Source organism: Phasianus colchicus, chromosome 14 (genome assembly GCF_987193195.1).
Source record: "Phasianus colchicus chromosome 14, bPhaCol1.hap1.1, whole genome shotgun sequence".
Classification (NCBI taxonomy): domain Eukaryota; kingdom Metazoa; phylum Chordata; class Aves; order Galliformes; family Phasianidae; genus Phasianus; species Phasianus colchicus.
In genome coordinates, this window is record NC_143449.1 from 15163680 (window position 1) to 15185645 (window position 21966).

General features: G+C 45.4%; 1 protein-coding gene across 8 annotated transcripts in view; it reads left to right on the forward strand.

Annotated features, from left to right (window-relative positions):
• ATP11C (ATPase phospholipid transporting 11C (ATP11C blood group)) overlaps nucleotides 1–21044 on the forward strand; it is a 47668-nt gene extending 26624 nt beyond the window's left edge. For 5 of the 8 annotated variants that reach the window (XM_031594280.2, XM_031594277.2, XM_031594278.2 and 2 more), the window contains 20 exons: nucleotides 84–165; nucleotides 524–674; nucleotides 1544–1741; nucleotides 2829–2990; nucleotides 3183–3340; nucleotides 3643–3714; nucleotides 4288–4361; nucleotides 4731–4834; nucleotides 5507–5688; nucleotides 6777–7040; nucleotides 7342–7516; nucleotides 8650–8752; nucleotides 9955–10100; nucleotides 10487–10546; nucleotides 11479–11606; nucleotides 13644–13779; nucleotides 15088–15153; nucleotides 15942–16045; nucleotides 16826–16979; nucleotides 20759–21044. In XM_031594280.2, coding sequence (XP_031450140.1) covers nucleotides 84–165; nucleotides 524–674; nucleotides 1544–1741; nucleotides 2829–2990; nucleotides 3183–3340; nucleotides 3643–3714; nucleotides 4288–4361; nucleotides 4731–4834; nucleotides 5507–5688; nucleotides 6777–7040; nucleotides 7342–7516; nucleotides 8650–8752; nucleotides 9955–10100; nucleotides 10487–10546; nucleotides 11479–11606; nucleotides 13644–13779; nucleotides 15088–15153; nucleotides 15942–16045; nucleotides 16826–16979; nucleotides 20759–20875 — 2636 coding nt within the window. In that variant the 3' untranslated portion in view covers nucleotides 20876–21044. Of the gene's footprint in view, nucleotides 1–83; nucleotides 166–523; nucleotides 675–1543; nucleotides 1742–2828; nucleotides 2991–3182; nucleotides 3341–3642; nucleotides 3715–4287; nucleotides 4362–4730; nucleotides 4835–5506; nucleotides 5689–6776; nucleotides 7041–7341; nucleotides 7517–8649; nucleotides 8753–9954; nucleotides 10101–10486; nucleotides 10547–11478; nucleotides 11607–13643; nucleotides 13780–15087; nucleotides 15154–15941; nucleotides 16046–16825; nucleotides 16980–18733; nucleotides 18825–19681; nucleotides 19861–20758 lie in introns of those variants that run through there. The other 3 variants (XM_090150304.1, XM_090150302.1, XM_090150303.1) reach the window with 3 other exon arrangements.
• The last annotated feature ends 922 nt before the right edge of the window (nucleotides 21045–21966 follow it).

Consider the following 21966-nt stretch of genomic DNA (forward strand, 5'->3'; position numbering starts at 1 on the left):
ACTGATGCCCTTGATGGCTCGGTGAAAGCTGGGTCCCTTATGGGTTGCGAGTCCCTGATGAGTTCTGCTTTAATCCTCTGCAGGAGTGGCAGTCTATACTGGAATGGAAACAAAAATGGCTTTGAACTACCAAGGGAAATCTCAGAAACGCTCTGCTGTGGAAAAGTGAGTACAGCAGGCAAAAACTGGTAAAAGCTGTGGCTTTCTTCATGGGTGATTTGCACAGAAATAATCCCCTAATCTGCCGCCTGTTGTTTCAGATGCTTTCTGATTTTCTGTGCAATCTGGGCGTTTGATCAAGCATATCTTACAAGTAGCTGCATCATTTAGTAGCTTTTTCCTTAAAATAAAAAAACGTAGGGAATATTAAGTTATATGAACTGACCATGAATATTAGCACTGTCCAAAGCACTTGTTCTGTAATTCCCTCCTGAAAAGTAAGGAAGGCTTGTTCCTGCTTATTTGCATGATTTTTCTATGTGAAAGTAGTTGCAAGAATTTTAAAAATAAACCTATTTTTCAGATCTATCAACGCTTTCTTGATAGTGTACTTATGCATCCTATTGAGCAAAGCTACTGTGTGCACAACTCTGAAATATGTCTGGCAGAGTAATCCATTTAACGATGAGCCTTGGTACAATGAAAAGACTAAAAAAGAGAGAGAGACGTTCAAGGTAAATGGATTTGTATTTCAGCACCTCCTCCAGCCGTATTTATTCTGACAGTTATATTTAATCTGATCACGTCTGCTGCCACTCCTGTGATGCCTGCTTGCTCTTTGGAGGCGCTGTCACTTACTGCAGTCTCTCCTGTTGTTTGTGTTTGTCTCCTGTCTTGATTACTACCTGCTTCTCTTGCTTGTGTGCAGTGAAGCTCTTAGCAAGGCTTGCAGTAACCCCGCTCGCACTCTGCTGTCCCCATCACACTGGGGGCAGGCGAATGCATGCAGGCTACTGACAGCAGGAGGATAACATCGTTTCCACCACACAGAGATATTACATAAATGCAGCAGCTGATTTAACCTGGATCCTTATCTGAACTTGAGCTATCTTTCAGCTTTGAGTAGATAAACTTAAATTGAGGCCATGTCAGCCATGTTCTTAAACTTGCCGAGACGCATTCAGCCAAGCCTGAAAGAGTGAATGCGAGTGGGTGGGAGTCAGCTGATGTAGTTGATTGTTGAGTAGGACTTCGGGGATGTCACAGAATCAGTCTTGACTGTTCTCAAACCGCTTGCTGCAGATACCTGAGATGAGAATCAGCTCGTAGCAGAATATTCTGAAAACAATATATGTACCTGAGTAAAATGTAGATTTGATCAGGTGGAAACAGCTCTGTGTGCTTTTCTGTTACACTCTCATATATCTGCAAATGGGAAGGAGATTTTCTACATCAGAGGAAAGTGCAATTTGGTCCTGTGTCTTAACTGTATTCAGTTATTTTCAGAGGGCTTTTTTCTATTTAACATTTAAAAAAAATGCTGTCTCCCTGAGTTATGCCTGACGAGCACTGACTGCATCTTCCTCTTGTCTTTCCATTGCAGGTGTTGCGGATGTTCACAGACTTCTTGTCCTTTATGGTCCTCTTCAATTTTATTATCCCAGTTTCCATGTATGTTACAGTAGAGATGCAGAAGTTCTTGGGCTCCTTCTTCATCTCTTGGGACAAAGAGATGTACGATGAAGAAATAAAAGAGGGAGCGTTGGTGAACACCTCAGACCTGAACGAGGAGCTTGGACAGGTCAGAACAAGCTCTGTTTGCATCTGCTTTGAGAGACATCCCCATGTTGGCAGGGGAGCAACAGCACAGGAGGAAAGGCAGAAGATTCTGCTGTAACCACCAGCATGCACACCATTACTGTCCCTCCTGCTGTGGTGGTCGGTGCTTCTGGTGGTGGTTTCTGTGCATCTGTATGTTTCAGAGCTCTTGATAGCTGTGAAAACCAACTCATGGGCCACTGCTGCTGGAGTAACGTTCTCCCTGATAACAAGTCTTGTTGTGGCAGTCCCATGCTGTCCCAGCAGTACAGGGCTTCGGCCAGACTGGTGGCACTTTCCATTTAATGTGATTCTGCTTGCGGCACGAAGTGGGTAAGGTTATAAATAGTGTATGAAGGAGGAGGAACTGGGTCATGCCAATTGTTTCCATACTGGGGAATATCAGGCACAGCACTTAGTGTGTCAGGATGGTTTGCTTTCACCGCTTCAATTAAAAATTAAAAATTCTCTGTCTCTTCAAGGATTAGCAAACACACCTACCCAGTCATCTCCCTGGGCATGCAGTGCATGTGCAGCCATGCTACTGCTGGCTTTGCTGGAGCAGCTATAGCTTCTCTTTCTGAGTGTGGGATATGTACAGTGCCTCCTGCTTTTTATTTTGCTTTTAAAAATACTGTCAGTTTGGAGAAGCAATTATGTGTGTACATAATATGGCACCAAAAAGGAAGTCCCACAGGGGAGGCAACAGACCTTCAGCAGCAGCTGTATGAGCACTGGGAGCCAGAGCAAAGCAGCCAAGAAGTAGAATGAAGGAGAACAAAGGGCCTTGAAGGAAGTTTTAGAAGTCTTCGGAAGCTGCCTCCTGACAGCTGTGCAACTGATGGAAAAATGAAGGATGAGGGAAGTGGTAGAATGCCCAGTGGTGCCCACACAAGGCACTTGCACGTTTCTGAGGACCAGGTTAGGAGAGCAGCAAAGGGCTGGCACAGATGTATCAAAATGCCCCAGCCTTGCAGTTTTTGGAGGGCTGCTTTCACACATGGCCCTGCTGCAGTGATGGCTGCAGCAGTGCATTGAGGTGGGTGTCTGGTCTTTCTGCTCTCTTCTAGGTGGAATTTGTCTTCACCGACAAAACAGGGACACTGACGGAGAACAGCATGGAGTTCATTGAGTGCTGTATAGATGGGCACAAGTACAAGGACTGCATTTCGGAGGTTGATGGCTATTCGCAGACTGACGGACCCCTGAAGTACTATGGCAAAGCAGAAAAGGTGAGAAATCTGTGTCTTGATGTGTTTTGCTAGTGGCTCCAGGCTAGGGGTCAATACATGACCACACTGTTGTGGGGAGGGCACTGGATTTTTTTGTTTTGAAATACATACACACAGCAGGGGTAACCAGCTGCTCAGAGGGGATGGGATGCATGGCACAGAGCTGGTCATGGGCCTTTTCTCCATCCCTAGAGCCGAGAGGAGCTGTTCCTGCGAGCCCTCTGCCTGTGCCACACCGTTCGGATCAAACAAGCAGACCAGGTGGATGGGCTGATAGGACATCCTGAGTGCAAAAACACCTACATCTCCTCTTCCCCAGATGAAATTGCTTTGGTGAAAGGTGCTGAAAAGTAAGAATCTGATGGTGTTTTGGTGTTTTTTTTTTGTTTCTTGTAAATCTGCTGGAAATGCAGAGGATCATGTATGGAGCCTCCTGGCACTTCTGCAATTGTGATGTCCAGCTCCCCGGGTTATGAGTGATAACAGCATGTCAGAGCTGGCTCTGCAAGCAGCTGCCCAAGCCTTCTAGCTCGAGCTTGGTAACTTCTTACCTGTCCTCAGCAATACAGATCTTGAAATGAGAACTCTGTTAATGTGTGACACATGCCAATGGGTGCTCTCAATATTGTTCTGTCCTCTTGTTTATTGACAGGTATGGTTTCACTTTTCTAGGACTCGAAAATGATTTCATGAAAATCCGAAACCAAAAGAATGAAACTGAAATGTAAGTGCCACAGGGCCTGCTAGGAATATTGCTGCTGGGGTTAAATGGACTCTGTTCAGCTTTGTCTCACATGTGGGTTAATTAAGCTCAATCAATGTGGTAAACCAGGCAAGGTCAAAACTGCTCAGCAAAGGTTGTCAGACCAGTTACTGACCTGCACAGCCCCTGCTCCCTTGTGCAGTGAGCAGGCTGAAGGACTTGCTTGCAGAGGCCTGCTGTCAGTCCTGCAGAAGCCTTCAGATCCCTTGAGTGTGTCCTGCCCTTGCAGTCTCCTTCCTTCCCCAGAACCTGATGGGTAGCAGCTGCGCCTTCAAGCAGGTCACAGCCTAAGCAGTGTAATACTGCTACCATTGCCCCTCCCAGATGGAAAATAATTTGTTTTTATGCTGTGCTCACAGCTCCTGTGATATCCACGTGCATGCAAAAAGCTGGGAGTGAATTGCCTAACCCCAGTGCTCCCCCTACTGTTTGCCCCCCAGGCAAGTTTCACTTCTCTGGATAGTCAGTGTGGAGCTGTCCTAAGAGCTATTTTCCTTGTACTGAGCCTAAGCTCAATGTTTTTCCCTTTTAAAGGTATCAGCTTCTCCATACACTGAACTTTGACCCTGTCCGTCGCCGTATGAGTGTCATTGTGAGAACCACCTCAGGTACAGCTAACTGCACAAATATGAAACACACCTTCTTTGTTCTTACCCTGAGTGTATGTAATGCCATGAACTGTAACCCAGAGAATTGAGGCTGCTGGGTTTTCTGAGCTGTCTAGGTACGTTAACGCATTTTGTCCAGCCTTTTGCAGAAAGCTTGCTCAGGGACAGGTAGTGACGCTCAGTAGTCCAGCCCAATATCAAAGAATATTTTGTATAGGTGACAGACCACTTTTGGGTTGCTTCTACGTGTTCCTCCTTTAGTTCTGCCATACTTTTTCTTCTGTATCTTTTGCTGGTGTTGAAGCCAACGTCCATTAAGCCTTTCTATGGCTTTTGGCTGCTATAAACTATTTATAACTTTGCTTTTAGGAAAGCTGCTTCTCTTCTGTAAAGGAGCAGACTCCTCTATTTTTCCAAGAGTGCAGCAAGAAGAAATCCAACAAACTAAAGTCCATGTGGACCGCAATGCTATGGTGAGCATGCAGTGGGGGTATGGCTGGCTCTGGGCTCAGGAAAGTTGTATGCCAAAAATAGGGATGTGACCTCGCTTTGGAGGGAAGTACTGAAAATCCAAGTGTCACTCCTTATTGTTTTGAAGCCTGGTTTCTTTCCTTTTCTGTTTCTTTGACTTCCATGTTTATTTGACTTTTGATATACTTATATGGGTTTGATTGCAGTTGTGTCCCGGCATCTCCCGAGCAAGCTAAAAATAGCACTAACAATAGCACACTGTTTGCTCTGGTGGGAGGAATCTTTGTGTCAGCTGTGATGTGCATGTGAAGGTGGAAGAGAAGCCTGGCCTAGGAGGCTGATCTGGCAGTGGTGGTGGTGTGGGGGAGTGCCCCTTCCTTGGCTCTGGGTGTGGGGGCACTCAGTTGTCCCAGCTGGATGTAGGATCTCCACTCTGGCCCTGCCCTTGGCTTCTGTCTGCTGTGCTGCATGCATGTGTGTGTGCTCTGATGTGAAGAAGTTCCTGTGTGAACACAGATGTTGTCTTCTGACTTCATCCAACTGTCGTTATGTACTGTTATGGTCAGGTTCAGTACTGACAAAGTGCTGATGGGAGAAGTGCTGATCCTAATGTGGGGAGCTGCACAAATCAGGGTTTAAGGGCAGCTGTCTGCTTCTTTTTCCACCCCTACAAGGATGGCTACCGAACACTTTGTGTGGCATTCAAGGAACTAACTCAAAAGGAGTATGACAGGATTGACCGGCAGCTTAATGAAGCAAAGATGGCTCTGCAGGACAGGGAAGAAAAGATGGCAAAGGTCTTTGAAGATACAGAAGCAGACATGCACTTGATTGGGGCGACTGCAGTAGAAGACAGGTAAACAGACACCAGCACACAGACCAAGCACGTTGCTACCAATGGTTTCTCCACAACTTTGTGTTGTGGTGGGCCCTTGCTTTCTTGTGTGAGGCGTGGTGAGATTCCTTTTCAGCCTGGGTTGGCATTCCCTTGGTTAGGGGACAGCCTGGGAGCAGTGGGAGAAAACTTGAAGCATCCCTGTGAGAGCTGAGCAGCAGGGCAGAGGCCTGGAGCATCCAGGGCAATTACTCTGTGGTACAACCCGTTACATAGTGCCTAGCTATGTAAAAATCAGCTACTGTAGGAATTAGGATTTATTAGTGAAACCACAGAAGTACTCACACTTCTACAAAGTGAATGAATGCATGCATCGATTTACATATCAAAAAAATTCAGTTTTGTGTGCTGTTACAGTAAGTGCAGTGTAAATTAACCTCTTATTCTTGACTCTTGGGTCTTGTAGTATAATGCAGTAATTTTTGTCTGCATGTAAAAAATTGGGATTGCTGAGCTCTAATCCTTATTCCTGTGGCAGCAGTCTCTACAGTGTGGGGACAATCAATTAACTTCTCTCTAGCTTACATTCCCTACCTGCAAAATAAGGATGCCTTAGGGGGCTTTGTGGATTAAGAGGCAGTGTTGGCTAAGCCTCTTTACGCCCATGAAGTGCTGTATCTCAGAAACATGTTTCTGAGGTTCCTGCCTGGGGCCTGCAGGGAAGGGCTCCACAGCCTTCTCTGAGGGTCTCGTTTATCACAACTCTCTTGAGCTGTGCATATAATGTAGAGCTGCTTCAGGGTCATCCTGCTTCTGTCCAGCGGTGTGGTGGTGCTTCTGCATGCAGGACTGTGTGCTAGCTCTTGGTGTGAAGGTGGCCTGGTGGCCAGGACATGTGCAGTGCTGAGAGTCCATCCACTTTGGTGTCAGCCCAGCTTTGTGACTCCCTGCCTGGTGAACTGCTGGTTTGGGGATTTGAAGCACTGTTGGGATGAGAGAGGCTGGGGAATCATTGACGTGCCACCGCAGTAGCGTGGAGCTGCTCAGAGTCTGCCTTGCATCCAAAGCCATCCTGAGCAGTGATATTTTTTTTTCCTCTTTGCACTCAGGCTGCAGGAACAGTCAGCAGAGACGATCGAGGCTCTGCATGCTGCTGGTATGAAGGTGTGGGTACTGACAGGGGACAAGATGGAGACTGCCAAGTCCACCTGCTATGCCTGCAGGCTCTTCCAGACTAGCACTGAGCTGCTGGAGCTGACAGCCAGGGTGGTGGGTGAGAGCGAGAGGAAGGAGGACCGGCTGCACGAGCTGCTGATGGACTACCACAAAAGGCTGATCCAGGATGTTCCCAAACCCCGGGGTAGCCTGAAGAGGTGAGTGGTGAGATCCAAGCCTGTGTCTGTTAGGAGACACGCTGCTTGCTGTCTCCTTTGCTTTGCTTCTTTGCATCGTTATCTCTAGTGTTAGCTGGCTTTGAATTTAATTATGCAGCTCCCCTAGCGAAGGACGCGTGCTAAATCCAGGCTTTTTATGATATCTAAGCCCCCCAGAAAGGATGAGGGAAAGATTACTATACAAGTAGTTCCTTTTCCAGTGAGATGATATAAGCAGCTAGATTGACTTCTTCAAGTAACTGATTGCTTTTTTCCGAATCTGTTCCTCGTTGTGCCTTAGAAGCTGGACACTGAGTCAAGAATACGGCTTGATTATAGATGGCTCAACGCTGTCGCTGATACTCAATCCTTCTCAGGATTCCAGTTCTAGTCATTACAAAAACATATTTCTACAAATCTGCCTGAAGTGTACTGCAGTTCTGTGCTGCCGGATGGCTCCTCTGCAGAAAGCACAGGTATTTCCTTTTTTTCCCCACCCCCCAGTAACTGAAGCATGTCATTAAGTGTTATAACGCACCTTTACTCCATTGGATGGACTTGACCTGATCTGGAGGTGGGCTTCAAAACCTGTAGTGAGACAACTTTGCAAACCACATCGTATCTGGCTTCTTGTTTTTGGGGGGTCAGCTGCCATCACTGGGTAGTAGATGTTGAAGTTGAGCAAAAGGCTCCAGGAGGGGTGTTGCAAAGCAGTTTGTTATTCCCCAGGGAGCAGGAAACGAAGCGTCTGGCACAGAAACTCAAAATGCAGCAGTGTTGCTAGAACAGTCTGAGTTACAGATTTGCCAGGAAGATGAAGCAGGAAGACTTTTGGGGTAGCAAAAAAAACCTTCAACAAGTTGTAGTCAAGTATTCCTTTCATTAAAGACGTTTTTTTGGAAGTAGCTGATAGATGTAACCTCTGATTATTTCTGTATAACGGTGTGAGGCTACATTTCCTGCAGTGCTGCTTTAAATAAAGCTTACTCATCTTGATCAGCTAGGACTTCCCCAGGCTATGTATTAGCCTTGTCTGAACTTCAGAGCGTTATGGAAACACACCAGTCTTTCAATTATGAATATAAAACCTTTCTTAAATATGCTTGCAGGAAGCCACAAGCCCGAGCCAATTAGGAATAAACAAAACCCATTTGTTCTTTTTTTTCCTTTCCAACTCTGTAGTCCACGACTTCCTTACACCAGCTGATGATAAAGGATGATTAAACAGTGCATTTTTAACCCTGTTCCAGGTTATGAGTGTCTTCCACAATCATACGTGAAGTGCGTGAGAGGCCACATCTCTGTGAGAGAGCAGGGTCTGGCAGGGGGGAAGGAAAGGCTGCTGCTGGGAGTGATTTGTTTCTAAATGCTGTCCTTCAGCCCTGTGAAACTGAGTCTTGGCTTTTCCTCTGGTTGATGGTTGCAAAGGAAATAGTGAGGGTGTTGATTAATCTGAACTCTTATTTTGCTGCCATAGAGCTAGGTTACTTGTTCAGGAGTATCTGGGGAGTTGCAGAGGTCTCTGGAGGTGGAGTATTTTTCAGTGTGGTTTTTTTTTGTTTATTTTCTACTGAACTATACTGAACTCTGTCCTGTTTTAAATCTTCAGATTGTGCGAATGGTGAAGAACACAAAAGGGAGCCCGATAACACTATCAGTAGGGGACGGTGCGAATGATGTTAGTATGATTTTGGAAGCACATGTTGGAATAGGTAAGACCCCTGATACACCCATCCGATACCTGGAGCTTCTGTCAGTCTGTGTTGCTTACGTTCTCTGTTGTAACTGATCACACATGGCTGAACCAATCCCACTTGACAGATGGGGATGTCACCTGCTGCTTTCAGAGGGCTTTTGGTCCAGATCAGTGCTTGGGATCGTGGTAGGCTGCTGCCCTTTGATAGGCACATGCTCTTTGTCTTTACCATGTGGTTAACTGCAGATTGCTTCTTACACTTTAGTTCCCATTGGGGAAACAGTGGGGTTTTCTGCTGTCCTCTGTGCAGACAAAGGTTGATTCTATCTTAAATGAAACAAGTAACTTCCTCTGACCTTTGCTTCACTATTAAATCCAGTGCTGAGGGTTTTGGTGGGATTGTACCCACTCATCTCAGCTGAGCTGAAGCTGGCATTTGTCCTTTACCCAAATATGTGCAGGAGCCTGGCAGCTCTGACTGCAGCTGCAATGTGTGCATCTTCCTAGGGCTGATGCTGGGCTGTGCTGTGCCTGCCCTGTCCAAATGCCTGATGTCAGGCTGGAAAACTGCTGAATTTCATATCTAAATTTCTGCAGATTGTTGTCAGAGATTGTGGAAGTACTGACAGTTTTTCAAGTACCACTGAAGAGGGATGTCCTTTCTTTTCTAACCACCCTCTTTATTTTTGACTGTTGGAAATGGCATGTTAGCCTCTAATGAATAGAATCTTTCACTGTAGTTAATTTGGATGTGATTTTTGAGTGAACAAAACCAGCTTTCTTGAGCTTTGCTCTGAGGGGGATCTCTTGGGAGGCTGAGCTTCTGCAGTGTAATAACCATGCTGCTAGATGTGGGCAGGCCTGGGGGAAACCTTATCTTTTATCAGGTTTATCTGAGATGCTCGTCACCACATGCTCCTACGTAAGAACTCAGTTAGCAACCCAAGTTCAGGTTAAAAACTCCAGAGGAGTGTCTGTCACAGAGCCAAGGCCACACCAAGTCTTGCAGAGCTTTAGTGTTGCTCTCCCAGTGGCTCCCAGGGTCAGTTGCAGTGGCTGGGTACACAGGGTGACAAGGACATGTCTAAAGTGTAAAAGTCTTAAAAAACCACAAAGGAAATATGGCCTTTGTCATGACCTGAAGCACTCAATTATGTGACCAAATTTCACAAGTAGCATCAGTATAAATTTCAGTCCTTGCATTGCTTTTGTCTCCAGGAATAAAAGGCAAAGAAGGACGTCAGGCTGCAAGAAACAGTGACTATGCTGTTCCAAAGTTTAAACACTTAAGAAAATTGCTACTAGCACATGGGCATTTGTATTACGTGAGAATAGCACACCTTGTACAGTATTTCTTCTATAAGGTAAGGATGTGTGTTCAGGTCATTATTTTTGTTTTCACTGTGGGTTTCTCTGACAATAGAAATAGTGTAAAACAGAAAGATGTATAGAATACTCTGTTTTGTTCACTAGGGGTGGATGTGTGTCTCCCATGTGCCTTTTAATTGAAAGTCCTTAATACAGGGGAATGTGAGAGTGTGACTTTCTTCCCTTGTCTTCTGCTGGTGCTAGAAGCTTACTGGAACAGTGTAGAGTTTGGTAGAAAACAGTGTCCTGCTTTATCTGATAGTGCAATATCAGATAATACTGTCTGAAAATGGGAAAAATTATTGGATTTAGAGTGAAAAGTCAAGCATTCACTAAACTCATGAATGCTTCCCTGCTAACCTTTCTTTTTTCATTTCTCTAGAACCTTTGCTTCATTTTACCACAATTTTTATACCAGTTCTTCTGTGGATTCTCACAGCAGGTAACTTCCAGTAACGTGTCTAAAAAGACAGGATAAAAAGGCAGTTACACAGCAAGGCTTCCTAGCAGAAGCTTGACTTTTGATCATCCCTCCTCCTCCTCATCTTTCTTTGGTTGACATTAGGAATTGACCTCCTTGCTCAGTACCATGTTTTTGAGCAATTGCAATTAATTGCAATTAAAAACAAACAAATAAATTTACTTTCCTTTCCCATCCCTGACCCGTTTTTTTGTTGCTTAAACATGAATGGAGACCTTCCCAAAGTACCAGGGAGGTGTCATAGCTGGTTTGCCAGCATCTAATTTTGCTACTTACACTCTGGAAAGTCTTTCAAAGACTTCCTGATTTTCTCTCATCTGCTGCATTTCCCTGTACTAAAACTGTACAAAAAGAAGAACAGATTGTTCTTTTGTAACATCCTGTAAATAAGACACATGATGAGTGTCATCACTTAGTCCAGATGAGTGTCAGAAGGACAGACCTCTGTGACAGGTGGGCTCAGGTGCTTGGAGGCAATAGCTGTGGCATTTGTTTGTTTCTGTTCTTTTCTGTCTGCTTGGTCTTAAAAGCGTAAGATTTTGTTCTCTGCCTGTCTCAGCAAAACCACTTTTTTATTAAAAAAAAAAAAAGAAAAAAGAAAAACTGTAGTTCCTCTTAAAAAAGAAGTCTTTAGAAAGTCACAGGAGACATCAAGTGTATTAATAGAAACAGCAGCACAAGAGCAGCTACAGAAAAGCTGCAGTAACGGCTGTTTTATGACGTTGTTCTGGAGGTCATGCTGGAGCCCAGACAGGCACAGAGTGTGACCCACATCTGTGACAAAGGGATGAGTCCATGGGGTGGATACAGGGACAAGGGCTGGAAACTGCAAATCTGTCTCTGGGAAGGCTTTTCAAGTGGAATTTCTGTCTCATTTTACCCCTTCTTTTCAGCCACTGTACGATGCTGCTTACCTTACCATGTACAACATCTGTTTCACATCTCTCCCCATCCTGGCTTACAGCCTCCTGGAGCAGCACATCAATATTGACACACTGACCTCAGATCCACAGCTGTATATGTAAGTTGCAAGGGGCTGGATGGGCCTCAGTACACTTTAAGCCTTGTTGGTGCAGGACACAATCCATTGGGGTGGTTTGAGCCAGTGTACCTGCCCTGTGATAGGGACAGGGTAGCTGTGGAACTGCAGAAAGGCTGTTTATATCCCCAGTGCTTCGTATTAGAGCTGAGCAATATCTTATGTATTGCCTATTTCTGTTTACTCTCTTTAATGGTATCTGGTCCAACAAGTTGCACTTCTGTCTGTGTAAAGAAAAAACAAACTGCAGATGGAATTCTTCATCCATAGGTAAAAGCAAGCTGCAAGTCTGGCAAGAGCATTCATTTGTATTAGCTCTGAGCTGGGCAATGTGAGCCAAGCACTTCCTGGAGCACATAATGGATGGAGGGGAAATCTAGCTTTGAGAAGAAGAGATCTGTTCTTTTACAGGAAGGTGAATGCTGCTGAAGTCCAGCTCAGGCAGGCAGTTCCTCAGCTTGTGTAGGTGGATAAATGCCCCAAAATCCAAATCCTCATTTCAGAACATGAGAGCTGATAACTGTTCTCACAATTACCTCCACATTGCCATGGATAGCACTGTGTAAGAAGAGATGGTCTTCATCTCTTGTGCTGGCATATTTCTCTCCTCCCTTGGTTGCAACTTGGGGTATCCCTGACCCCCTACGAGACCCCAGATGCTTCCAATTTCCCCCACCCCTTTCCATGCAGGTACCTGGGTGCAGTCTTTCAGGCAGCAGGTAAGGTATTATTTCTGAAATAACTGCTCAGCTCTATGGTTAAACTTCTGAGCTCCTCCAGACACGTAGCAAAATGCACGTATTTTCAAATACGTTTGTAATTGAATCTTGTGCAGCACAGACCAATAATAGCAGACTCCTGTGCTCTCACCTGCAGGCTGTCTGATCACTGGGGTATGTGAATTGAGGGAAAACAGATTAATTGTGCATTTAGATAGCTTCAGTTTGAATATTCATGACTTTTCATGTGCTGCTGAATACAGAATGACTACTGTGCCTCTGCTGTATAAATGCTGAGTTGCTGCAGTGCAGATCTCTCATCTGAGGCACAGTAAAAGCCTGTTTACGATGAGTGCTGCAGGACATAAATGGGAATGCAAAATGATTGCATTGAACAGCTCTTTGCATTTTCCCTTCTTGCAAAAAATAGCTTTTGGTAAGGAGCACAGACAAATCAGACTGATTCCAAAGTACAGTATGTTAGAGAACTGTCACTGCAGTACAAGGGATTCCAGTAGTGTTTTGCTTTAGAAATTGTATTTACAGAAGTTCAGCACCACGCCTGCTTTCAGAGTGCATCTTGCTGCAGATAGTTGTAGTTAGGAAGACAAAATGAGAAGAGAGGATTTTTGGTTTTGCTATAAACATGCTTTCATCCCTCATCAACCCTCAGATTTTAAGGAGGACCGTCTGAAAAGACAGTGATGCATGGTGCAGGGAGCTGCTGCTGTCTGCAGCCAGATGTCACTCCTGTGCTCAGCCAGGAGCCTCCTGCTAAACCCCCCGTGCTAAAACCCACGGAGTGATTCAGGGGGTTATTTTCAGCCTATGCAAAAAAAACACCAGGAATGAGATTTGCAGAGCTTTCCCAAAAAAGTTTGTGGGCTCAACAAAAAGAGGGAAGCGTGCCACAGATTCACCACTTCTCATATGTTTCTTCAGCATAGCCCTGGCTTTAAAATTCAGAAGTGAAGTATGGAAGGGCTGAGGAAGCAGAGTGGCTATGCAAAAGGCATGGGGCAGCATTTTGCTTTGCTCAGACAGGGATGGGATTTTGTCTGCATCATATACAGAAGGATAAAAAATAATAATCTCTCGAATATCTTCTGATTATTTATTTTTTTTTAAATGATAGCAGCCACACAGAGCAGATGTTGTTTATGTCCTGCATGCTGGCAGACAGTTGGGTGTTTTACTTCTTAGTTTCCTGCAGCAACGCCCACATCAAACCCACAGAAACGCAGGGCTTTGCAGCAGGTTCCACATAACGGTGATTTTCTTGTTCTTGCTTTTTTGGCAGGAAAGTTTCTGACAATGCCATGCTGCAGTGGAGGCCTTTTTTGTACTGGACCTTCCTGGGCGCCTTTGAAGGACTCGTGTTTTTCTTTGGGGTTTATTTTCTTTTTCAAAATTCATCATTGGAAGATAATGGAAAGGTAACAACCCACCCCCCCCCCAAAAAAAAAAAAAAAGAGAAGGCTGAGTGTTTCTTTTGTGCCCTGCCTCTCTTATCTGCCTGACAGCAAATATCTACATGCTTAAGCTGTGCGATGTGTCCGGCGGTGTAGCATTGCTTATGGTGTGATTCTGCAGCAAGTGCTTGAAACGTTTTCCAAATCACCATGGCAACAGTGCAGCGGTGGTTGTGCTCTCTAAGTACAAGAACTGGTCTTACAGCAGATTCCTGCTGCATGGTGCTTTGCCCAGGGCAAGGCATCAGAGCAGCCATACACACAGTGTGCTGTGCTGTCCTGGGACACCTTCTACCAAAGCGAGGTGTTAGCAGGGTTCAGTTGATGGAGACCTTCTTGACACCATCACTCGTGGGCCTTGAAAACACCCCAGCTTTTGTTCTTTTAGGGTACAGCACATGGAGGAAAGCTGAGAATAGCACGTGTTGCATCAGTGCCGACGTTCATGGCCCCAGCTATGTGTAGTCATGCTCTTGTGTTGTAGATTCCGTGCCTTTCTGTATTTATAGCCATTGTGGTTGCGTATGAACAGAACATGTAAGCCCCGATGTGTTCTACAGATGCCTTGAGAGGCCAGGTCTGTGTGGCACTCACATAAGCCCTGTGGTTTTGTCCTGTTTTGTAAACACTTATGCTTATAAGAACTGCTACCAGCAATTGTTCATAATATCCATGTATGTTTGATTGACTCCTTTTTCGCTCCTATTGACTTTTTTTTTTGCGTTTTTTAAAAACTTTTACATTTCACTTTCTGTTTTAATGTATGCATTCAGATCTTGACAGCCTTTGGTAAGCATCTGTCCCATTCGTTGCCATCATTTGGATTTATATACAGTATCTGCTTTTCTTTGTTGCGCATAGTCACTAGTATCCACAAACCAAACCGATGCATTCTCATACAGAGAATTACCCACTGGTGCATTCTGCAACTGGGACTGGCCCAGCACAACCAGTAGAGGTGCTGCGGTGGTTCTGTGTTACGAGAAAGCAGAAACTGAGTAAATTATCAAGAAATCATGAAATACAGGTGGTCCCAATGACTTGTGTTCTCGATCAACATTTGCTGTTAGTAGGAGGTTGTGTCTGTCGCTGTCACAACGCCGGTCACTTGTCTGTGGTAGTGCATGGCACAGGGTTAGTGTAGCCAAGTCCTGAGTAGCAGTCGCGCCATTCTTCCATCCCCTCTGCTCCCTGCTTGCACTGTGTCGTCATTCCTTTCTGTTCTTCTCAAAGTGGGTAGGAGCACGTGTGACAACACGCTGTGTCTTCCAGGTTTTTGGAAACTGGACCTTTGGGACGATCGTTTTCACTGTGCTGGTGTTCACTGTCACTCTCAAGGTTAGATTTTGCCCTTCTTCTCCAGTCACTTGTTTTTGCTTGAATGTGTGCTAAATACCCTGTGTGATAAATACGTTGAAGATGCTTTTATGAATACCTTTCCTCCCAACCCTTCCATCTTCTGTTTGCCATACATGCAGGACATAAGTGGCTTATTGACTGTTGGGTTATTGACCATGCAGAATGTGCTTATACACAAGTGCTTATGTTCTGCTAAATGATTTTCATATTTTTTGCCTTCTTCTGAGTACTCCAGTTGGTTGCAGTTGACTTTATTTCACTTGGCTTTAAGCTTGAGAATGAGGAGACAAACAACCAAGTATTTGGGTTTGCCCACCTTGTTCCAGCTGCTGCTCTGCACCGTGGGGGTCAGAAAAGTACATCTGTCAAACAAGCATAGCAACACTGCTTTGTTTCATGGAGCTTTTGAGAACGAACAGTTTGCATCAGACCTTACAAAAGTAAAAGATCTTTTATGTTTGGTTCAGGACAGCAGGTGGTGGCAGAAGGCAATTGCAATGACTGCAACCTTTACACAGTCCTTCTAGCATCAGAGGTTGCATCAAGCTTGTTCCGTTAAAAGCTCTCAGCTGCAATTAGAAACTGTTTCCCTGTCGCTCATGTGCCAGTCTGTAGGTATTGAAAATACTTCCCTGGTGTACATATGCAGAGAGGTGGCTGACTAGAAAACTTCAGCCTTACTGTGAAAGGAAACATGGGCACAGTTGAATACATGCTGCTTCTAATGCCTGTTCTGCCTGGTGTTGTTTTTTGTTCTACTTACACAGCTAGCTTTAGACACTCGATTCTGGACATGGATGAACCATTTTGTGATCTGGGGCTCCCTTGCCTTCTACGTGTTTTTCTCGTTCTTCTGGGGAGGAGTCATTTGGCAAGTATCTTTTCCTCCTGTGGTACTTTCTTAGGGGATGTCCATCACCTTCTTTGCGAGGAATGTGACTGCAGCTCCCCTCTTTTTGTCTGTCAGAAGATTTATAGAGATGTCAGTGTTTACGACCATGATAAGCATGTGTTGATTATTGAGTGCCAGTCGCAGCAGATAATAGTGATAGGCAGTGAGGATTGGGTTTTTATACACTGTTAGATGGCATATTCTTGTGCTGCCATGGTGGAGAGAAATCTGGTGATATGAAAAGAAGGAACAGAAGAGGAGAAAGAAAAATGGAGCATTGAGCTATGGCAGCAAGCATTGTAAAGGACTGAAAGGTGGATGGGACAGGGAGGAGGAGGTAGCTGTGGCCTTAGAAACTTGTTGTGAAAACAGCAAAGGCAATTTGCTGTTGAGAGAAGTCTTGAAAATTGGCAGTGAAGGTGGGTCAGAGCTTCATAGGAGGGCTGAGACCAACAGTTCGTAATGGCCGGCTGGGGAGGAGAAAAAAGCCACAGGGAGGAAGAGTGGCTAGGCTGAGAAGTAGGGTGAAGGGTCTGTATGGAGAAGCATTAGAGCAGTCCCAGGAGGTTGCTGACAGCCCTCCAGGATTAGCACAGCTGGGAGCAGGAGATGCATGGGGAGCAGAGTGGGCAGCCAGTGTCTGTCTGTGTTTGGCAGGGAAGTATTAGTGCCAGCACCTTGATCCCAGTCTGACCTAGTTGGGAAACACGTGGGGCTGATGGTATTAACCACAATCTATTTGTATCCTTTCTTTTTCAGGCCTTTCTTGAAACAACAAAGAATGTATTTTGTATTTGCTCATATGCTGACTTCTGTTTCCACGTGGCTGGCAATAATTCTGCTGATCTTTATCAGCCTTTTCCCAGAAATTCTTCTAATAGTTTTAAAAAGTATAAAAGAGAGAAGTCATCAGGTAAGGAACAAGATGAAATATTGCACAGTGTTTTTACAAAGGCCTGTTCTATTAAGCACCAGATGAACTGTGTGCCATTCATGTCTCAAGGATGGCTTTCTAGAGTCTCATCTCGCTCGTTCACATGCCAGAGATGTCAAGAAGTTCATCTAAAAATACTGCCTAGATCTCTAGCAAAGAGAGACTCTACGAGTGCCTTTCTTTAGTTGTGTAGACTGGATGGAAAACTGCTGTCTGCACAGTATCCCTTTACCAACCCAAACCGATCCAAACCACTGTGTTGAGTACTGAAACAAGCTGCTTGTTTTTATGTCAGTATACCCAAGACGTTCACTATGGCTGTATCCTGCAGGTGCCAGGGGGAAGCTGGTCAGGGAGGTGCCCACCCCCTAATGACCCAGTCCCCATCCCTTGGGCAGCATCCCCAGGTGGCAGCATCCCCGCAGACCCATCCCCAGGCAGCACCTGCTCCCCCCAGCCATGCCCCTGTCGCTCTGTCCGCTCGCCTCCCTCCTGCACCTCTCCCTGTTGTGATTCCAGCAAGTTCTGCACTGGGTGCTGCCTGACCAGTGCTGGCCTCCAGACACCACTCTGCATTTCCCTGGGCAGTGGCAGAGCAGGCCCAGCAGTGTGGCTGCAGGGGGTTCTGCTGCTTCTGGCCATGTGCCTCCTCTGTTACTTTTGCTTCTTTTATACTTTTTAATCAAGCTTATCTTTTCTAAATATCCAATGAAATCATAAAGTTTCTTTTTCCCTCATAATCTTTGAAGTACAACTTTGGCACGGTATCAGTGAAGTAAAATATGTATCTGCAAGACCAGAAACACCACCACCTGAGCTACTGAATTTGAGAGCAATACAGATGGTAAAACAACTGTAGCTAAATTCTTCCCAGCTCCATGCTATTTCTCCCTTCCTCTTAAGAACAGTTCAGTAGTATATAAATTGACAGTTTCTAAATTGGGCAGGATGGGGATGACTTGCTGTCAGCTGCAGCCATGGGGCAGTTTGAGGTCTCTGTCCCAGAAGGGGGATCTGGGGGTTACTGAGACACAGCTGAGCTCTTAGAGGCCCATTTTTGCTTCCAGCTCTTAGCCAGATCCATTCCCACTTATAATACTTGCTTTTGAGAGTGCTTTAAATGTGTTAAAAAGGCTCTTGTGAAATCGTTTTGTAAATCAACAGTAAGTGTCAACTAGAAAAGTCTCTTCATATGTGCATACTAAACTAAAGGCAGGCTGAGCCTTATTTAAATGTACATTTCAAGTGAGAGCTTTACAAAATGCCTGGAGCAGATGCCAGCTCTAGATGTCTGTGTCAGCTGTCAGATACCAAGCTCAGCTGCACAGGTAGGGGATTTTAAATCAAGACCCTTTTTGAGAATCCTAACTGTAACACTGGAAAATATCAGTTTCCCAAGGGAAGCCTTCAATGAGAAGCCAGATCAGTGCACTCACTTGGTTACGTAAGCCCACACCTTGGGAGCTCAGGTCCCCTTTGGGAGGAGGGCATGGACCGAAGCCAGGTTGTGGAGCTTGCCCTTAAACTGTAGGGGACTGGGTTTCTGTATGACAGTGCCAGCTTTGCACTCTTAATTAAATTTTCTGTGTGGAAATGTTTTGGGGTTTTTTCTGTTGTTGTTTTTTTTTTTGTTTGTTTGTTTTTAACTGCAAGGCGCATTCGTATTTTCTTTGGTTTCTGCCTTTCTCTGTCTTGTACTGCAATTTTCTGTCTTTTGTGCTGTTGTGAACTAGGTAACGAAGCGCCTTCCTTCCTCAGGAACATCCACTATCTTCATGCTTTCTCAAACTTCCAGCAATCACAGCTTTTCTTGGAGTGAATAAGGTGATTTCCCCTCTGAGCCAGTATGTGCTGCTTACTCTTCTGCTTCCTCCTTCTAATGCATCGCTGCTGAAAAACCTGTGTTTAGATTTGCTCACCTGGCAAGAGCTTGCTTTCTTCCCCACACCTACTGCTTTCATTTAAATCTTTTGCTTAAGTGTTCTGTCTGTCTCCCCCCTTGGTCCTTCCATGCCCAGCGTCCCCAAGGTGCTCAGGGAACCACAGGCAGGCATCAGTCACAAACTGGGGTTTACACTTCAGATGAGGTACATTGTGCCTACTCATGGAAATCAGTGCTGCTACATCGTTTAGGTTGGCTTTAGTGGGCTAGATGCTACTTCCTCCAAGGCATGGAGCAGTGCGGGCTCTGTTTTGTCTTCTGGGTGATTTGGCAAACAGCTCGTGCTTGCTTGATCTCAGAGGAGCTTCCCAAGTGCCCTTGTTGCCCTGTACATAACTGTTATCACTGCAGCTGTTCTGTATACAAGCAGTAAGCCACAAGTGGCATTCCCTGGCTCGCTGCCCACGGAGGGCTTCCCGCAGGCTGAGCACCTCAAACACATCCCTGCTGTCACTCACTGTTACAAAACCACTGGTTGTGAGAAGATCAAGGCAGGCTCCTTTTTGAAAGCAGCTGTAGTATAAACCTCAAAGCCTAAAGGGAACTATTTGGGAAGCAGTGCCACTTGCACTGAAAACCCAGCCAGTATGATCACAGTGGTATTTAGGGAGCGTGTGGTGTTACATCCTTGTGGAACGGTGTAGCTGGCTGTAAGAAGCGTGAGTGTGTCTGTTGTTGTTGGACAGCAAAAGGGTAACGTGTCACATGTGCTACAAGTGTTTTTGCCTCGCTGTTGCAGAGCAGTAGGAAGGCGCCCAAGTCGTCCAGACCTTCTGTCACACCACTTCTTTTAAGAACGTTCTCAGATGAGTCTAATGTGTTGTAACAGGTACCCTGCCCTAAGGAGTTGGGATGGTTTTAAAAGGCATTGATTAACCAAATGTAATCCCCAAATCAATTAAACTGTGGTTCTCGTAATCCTCTTGATGGTGTGGGGCACCTGTCTGTGATACGGAGATGCAATGCTTGGGATGCATTTTAATTTGGGGACATGTCCTACTCTTCAGAATCCTGTATGTGCACAGATCTGCTCAATCCAAAGCACTTTGCTTTATATAAGCAGATCCTTCAATACAGCCAATATTTTGATCTAACATTAAGAGCATGAGAAAACAGATTTGGGCTGTAAAAGCACTGATGTACTTGCAGTGGAATATTCAAGTCTAAGCTATTAAAATGATTCCAGAATTGCATCTGAATAGTATAAAAATCCCATTTTCTATGGTGCATGCTGTTGTGTCAGATAGAAATGAGTACATTTTTAATTCATCTGAATGGACTGAAACTAAGTGTGTACCTGTCTGTATGTCAGCATAGCGTACAGCAGGCATGGCTCTGTGTCTGTATGCAGCTACACACACAGGGAGCATCCTACTATGTAGTAAGTAGTAAGCCACCAGCTGTCTTCTTGCTGCAGAGAAATAAAAGTGCCTGACTGAATTCACAGCCTACAGGTGAGATGTGACACGGCTGCGTGCTGCCAGCTGCAAACATCAACACAAGGATTTTCTGTAACCCTTACCCCTGCACACATGGCTGCCTGCAAAGAGCCCACTTTATGGAGAGGGCAGCTGCACGGCTGCCAATATCAGCCTCGGTGCTGCTGGGTTCTGTGCTGCCTTCTGCAGCCCATGCAGAGTCCTTCACCCTCCCATTCAGCTGTGAGTGAGGTTTGGCACTTTTATCGTGGGCTAATCATTCTTCTTCTCCCTTTATTTATTTATTTTCTCCTTTCTAAAATATGCCAAAAGGCTTACTGTGCTTTTGGGAATGTGACAATTGCAATACATGTGCGTTTTCCTTCTGATTTTTGCAGACTGGCATCTTTGATCTGCCTATATTAGTGTCATACAAACGTATAGAGAATGGTTATGTGAAGACTGAAGATGCTCTTACTAATGTGGCAGAAAGATATCCTCTCAGGATACTTTAAAATGCTCCATCCAAACAGTGCAGTTGTTATCCTGCAGGAAAATGTTCTGGTTCTGTTGAGTATTACCAAGCACTGTAAGCAGCAGTGCAGTAGCCAGGCACTGGCCACGGTACCTCTTCATCTTTGGTCTTGTTGCTTCCCCCCAGAAAAAAACAAAACAAAACGAAAAACATAATTCTGCCAAATCAGAAGTCTGTGTTATTGGAGACTGAGAGAGCATCTTTTGGAATTCTTCAAAAGCAGCATGATCAGAGTGAGAGCAATGCCTCCCCGCGTCACACGGGGGCTTCCTCCAACCACTGCAGCTCTGCCCGAGAGCAGCAGGGAGCTGCCGAAGCCTCTTGCTTTGCCTGACCAAAGAAGTAGCACAGACTCTGAGCCCAGGTGCTGGGCATCCTCCTGCAGCTGCTTGCTCCTCCGTGCTGCCGGGCTTTCTCTTGGCAAAAGGTGAAGGAAGGAAACGTGCCGGGACTGCAAGTGGTGAAAGGAAATTTCATGGGGAGGGAAGAGCCTGAATGCTGGGCTGTGCCACGCTTCCAGCCCAGCTCTCCTGGCTGCTGTGGCTGTGCCACACTGTGGTAGTGCAGTGAGCAGCTGCTGAAATGCTGTGGATTTCTGGTGACAGTGTGTCCTCAGCCAGCTGCAGGGACATGGATGGTGCCAGTGAACTTGTAGGCATCACACTGCATCTTGATTTATTTGCACTAAGAAAAAAAGAAGTCGGTTTTAAAATAAAAGGAATACATGGATTCATTTTACATTTAATTTGGTTTTTAATTGGCATGTTCTTTTTAAATCTACCTTTAGCAAGGACTTCTACCTTTAGGTTGGTGCAACAGAGGTGAGGTGCCTGACCCTCAGACTTCTCAGATGTCCATGTGTGGAACAAGCAGCTTTTTCATTCTCTTGAGCCCTAAGCAGTTTTGGAGTGCCCTGTGTTCCAGCACCCTGCATGGGAAGGTGCTCTTTGCACTGCCTTCCCCTTGCCCTGCTGGGTACAGCCCACAGCTGGGGACTGCCATGGAAATACTGTGATGAGCTCACTCACCTCTGCCTGCAGCAGATTCTGCTTCGCTTCCGTGTGAAGAAGT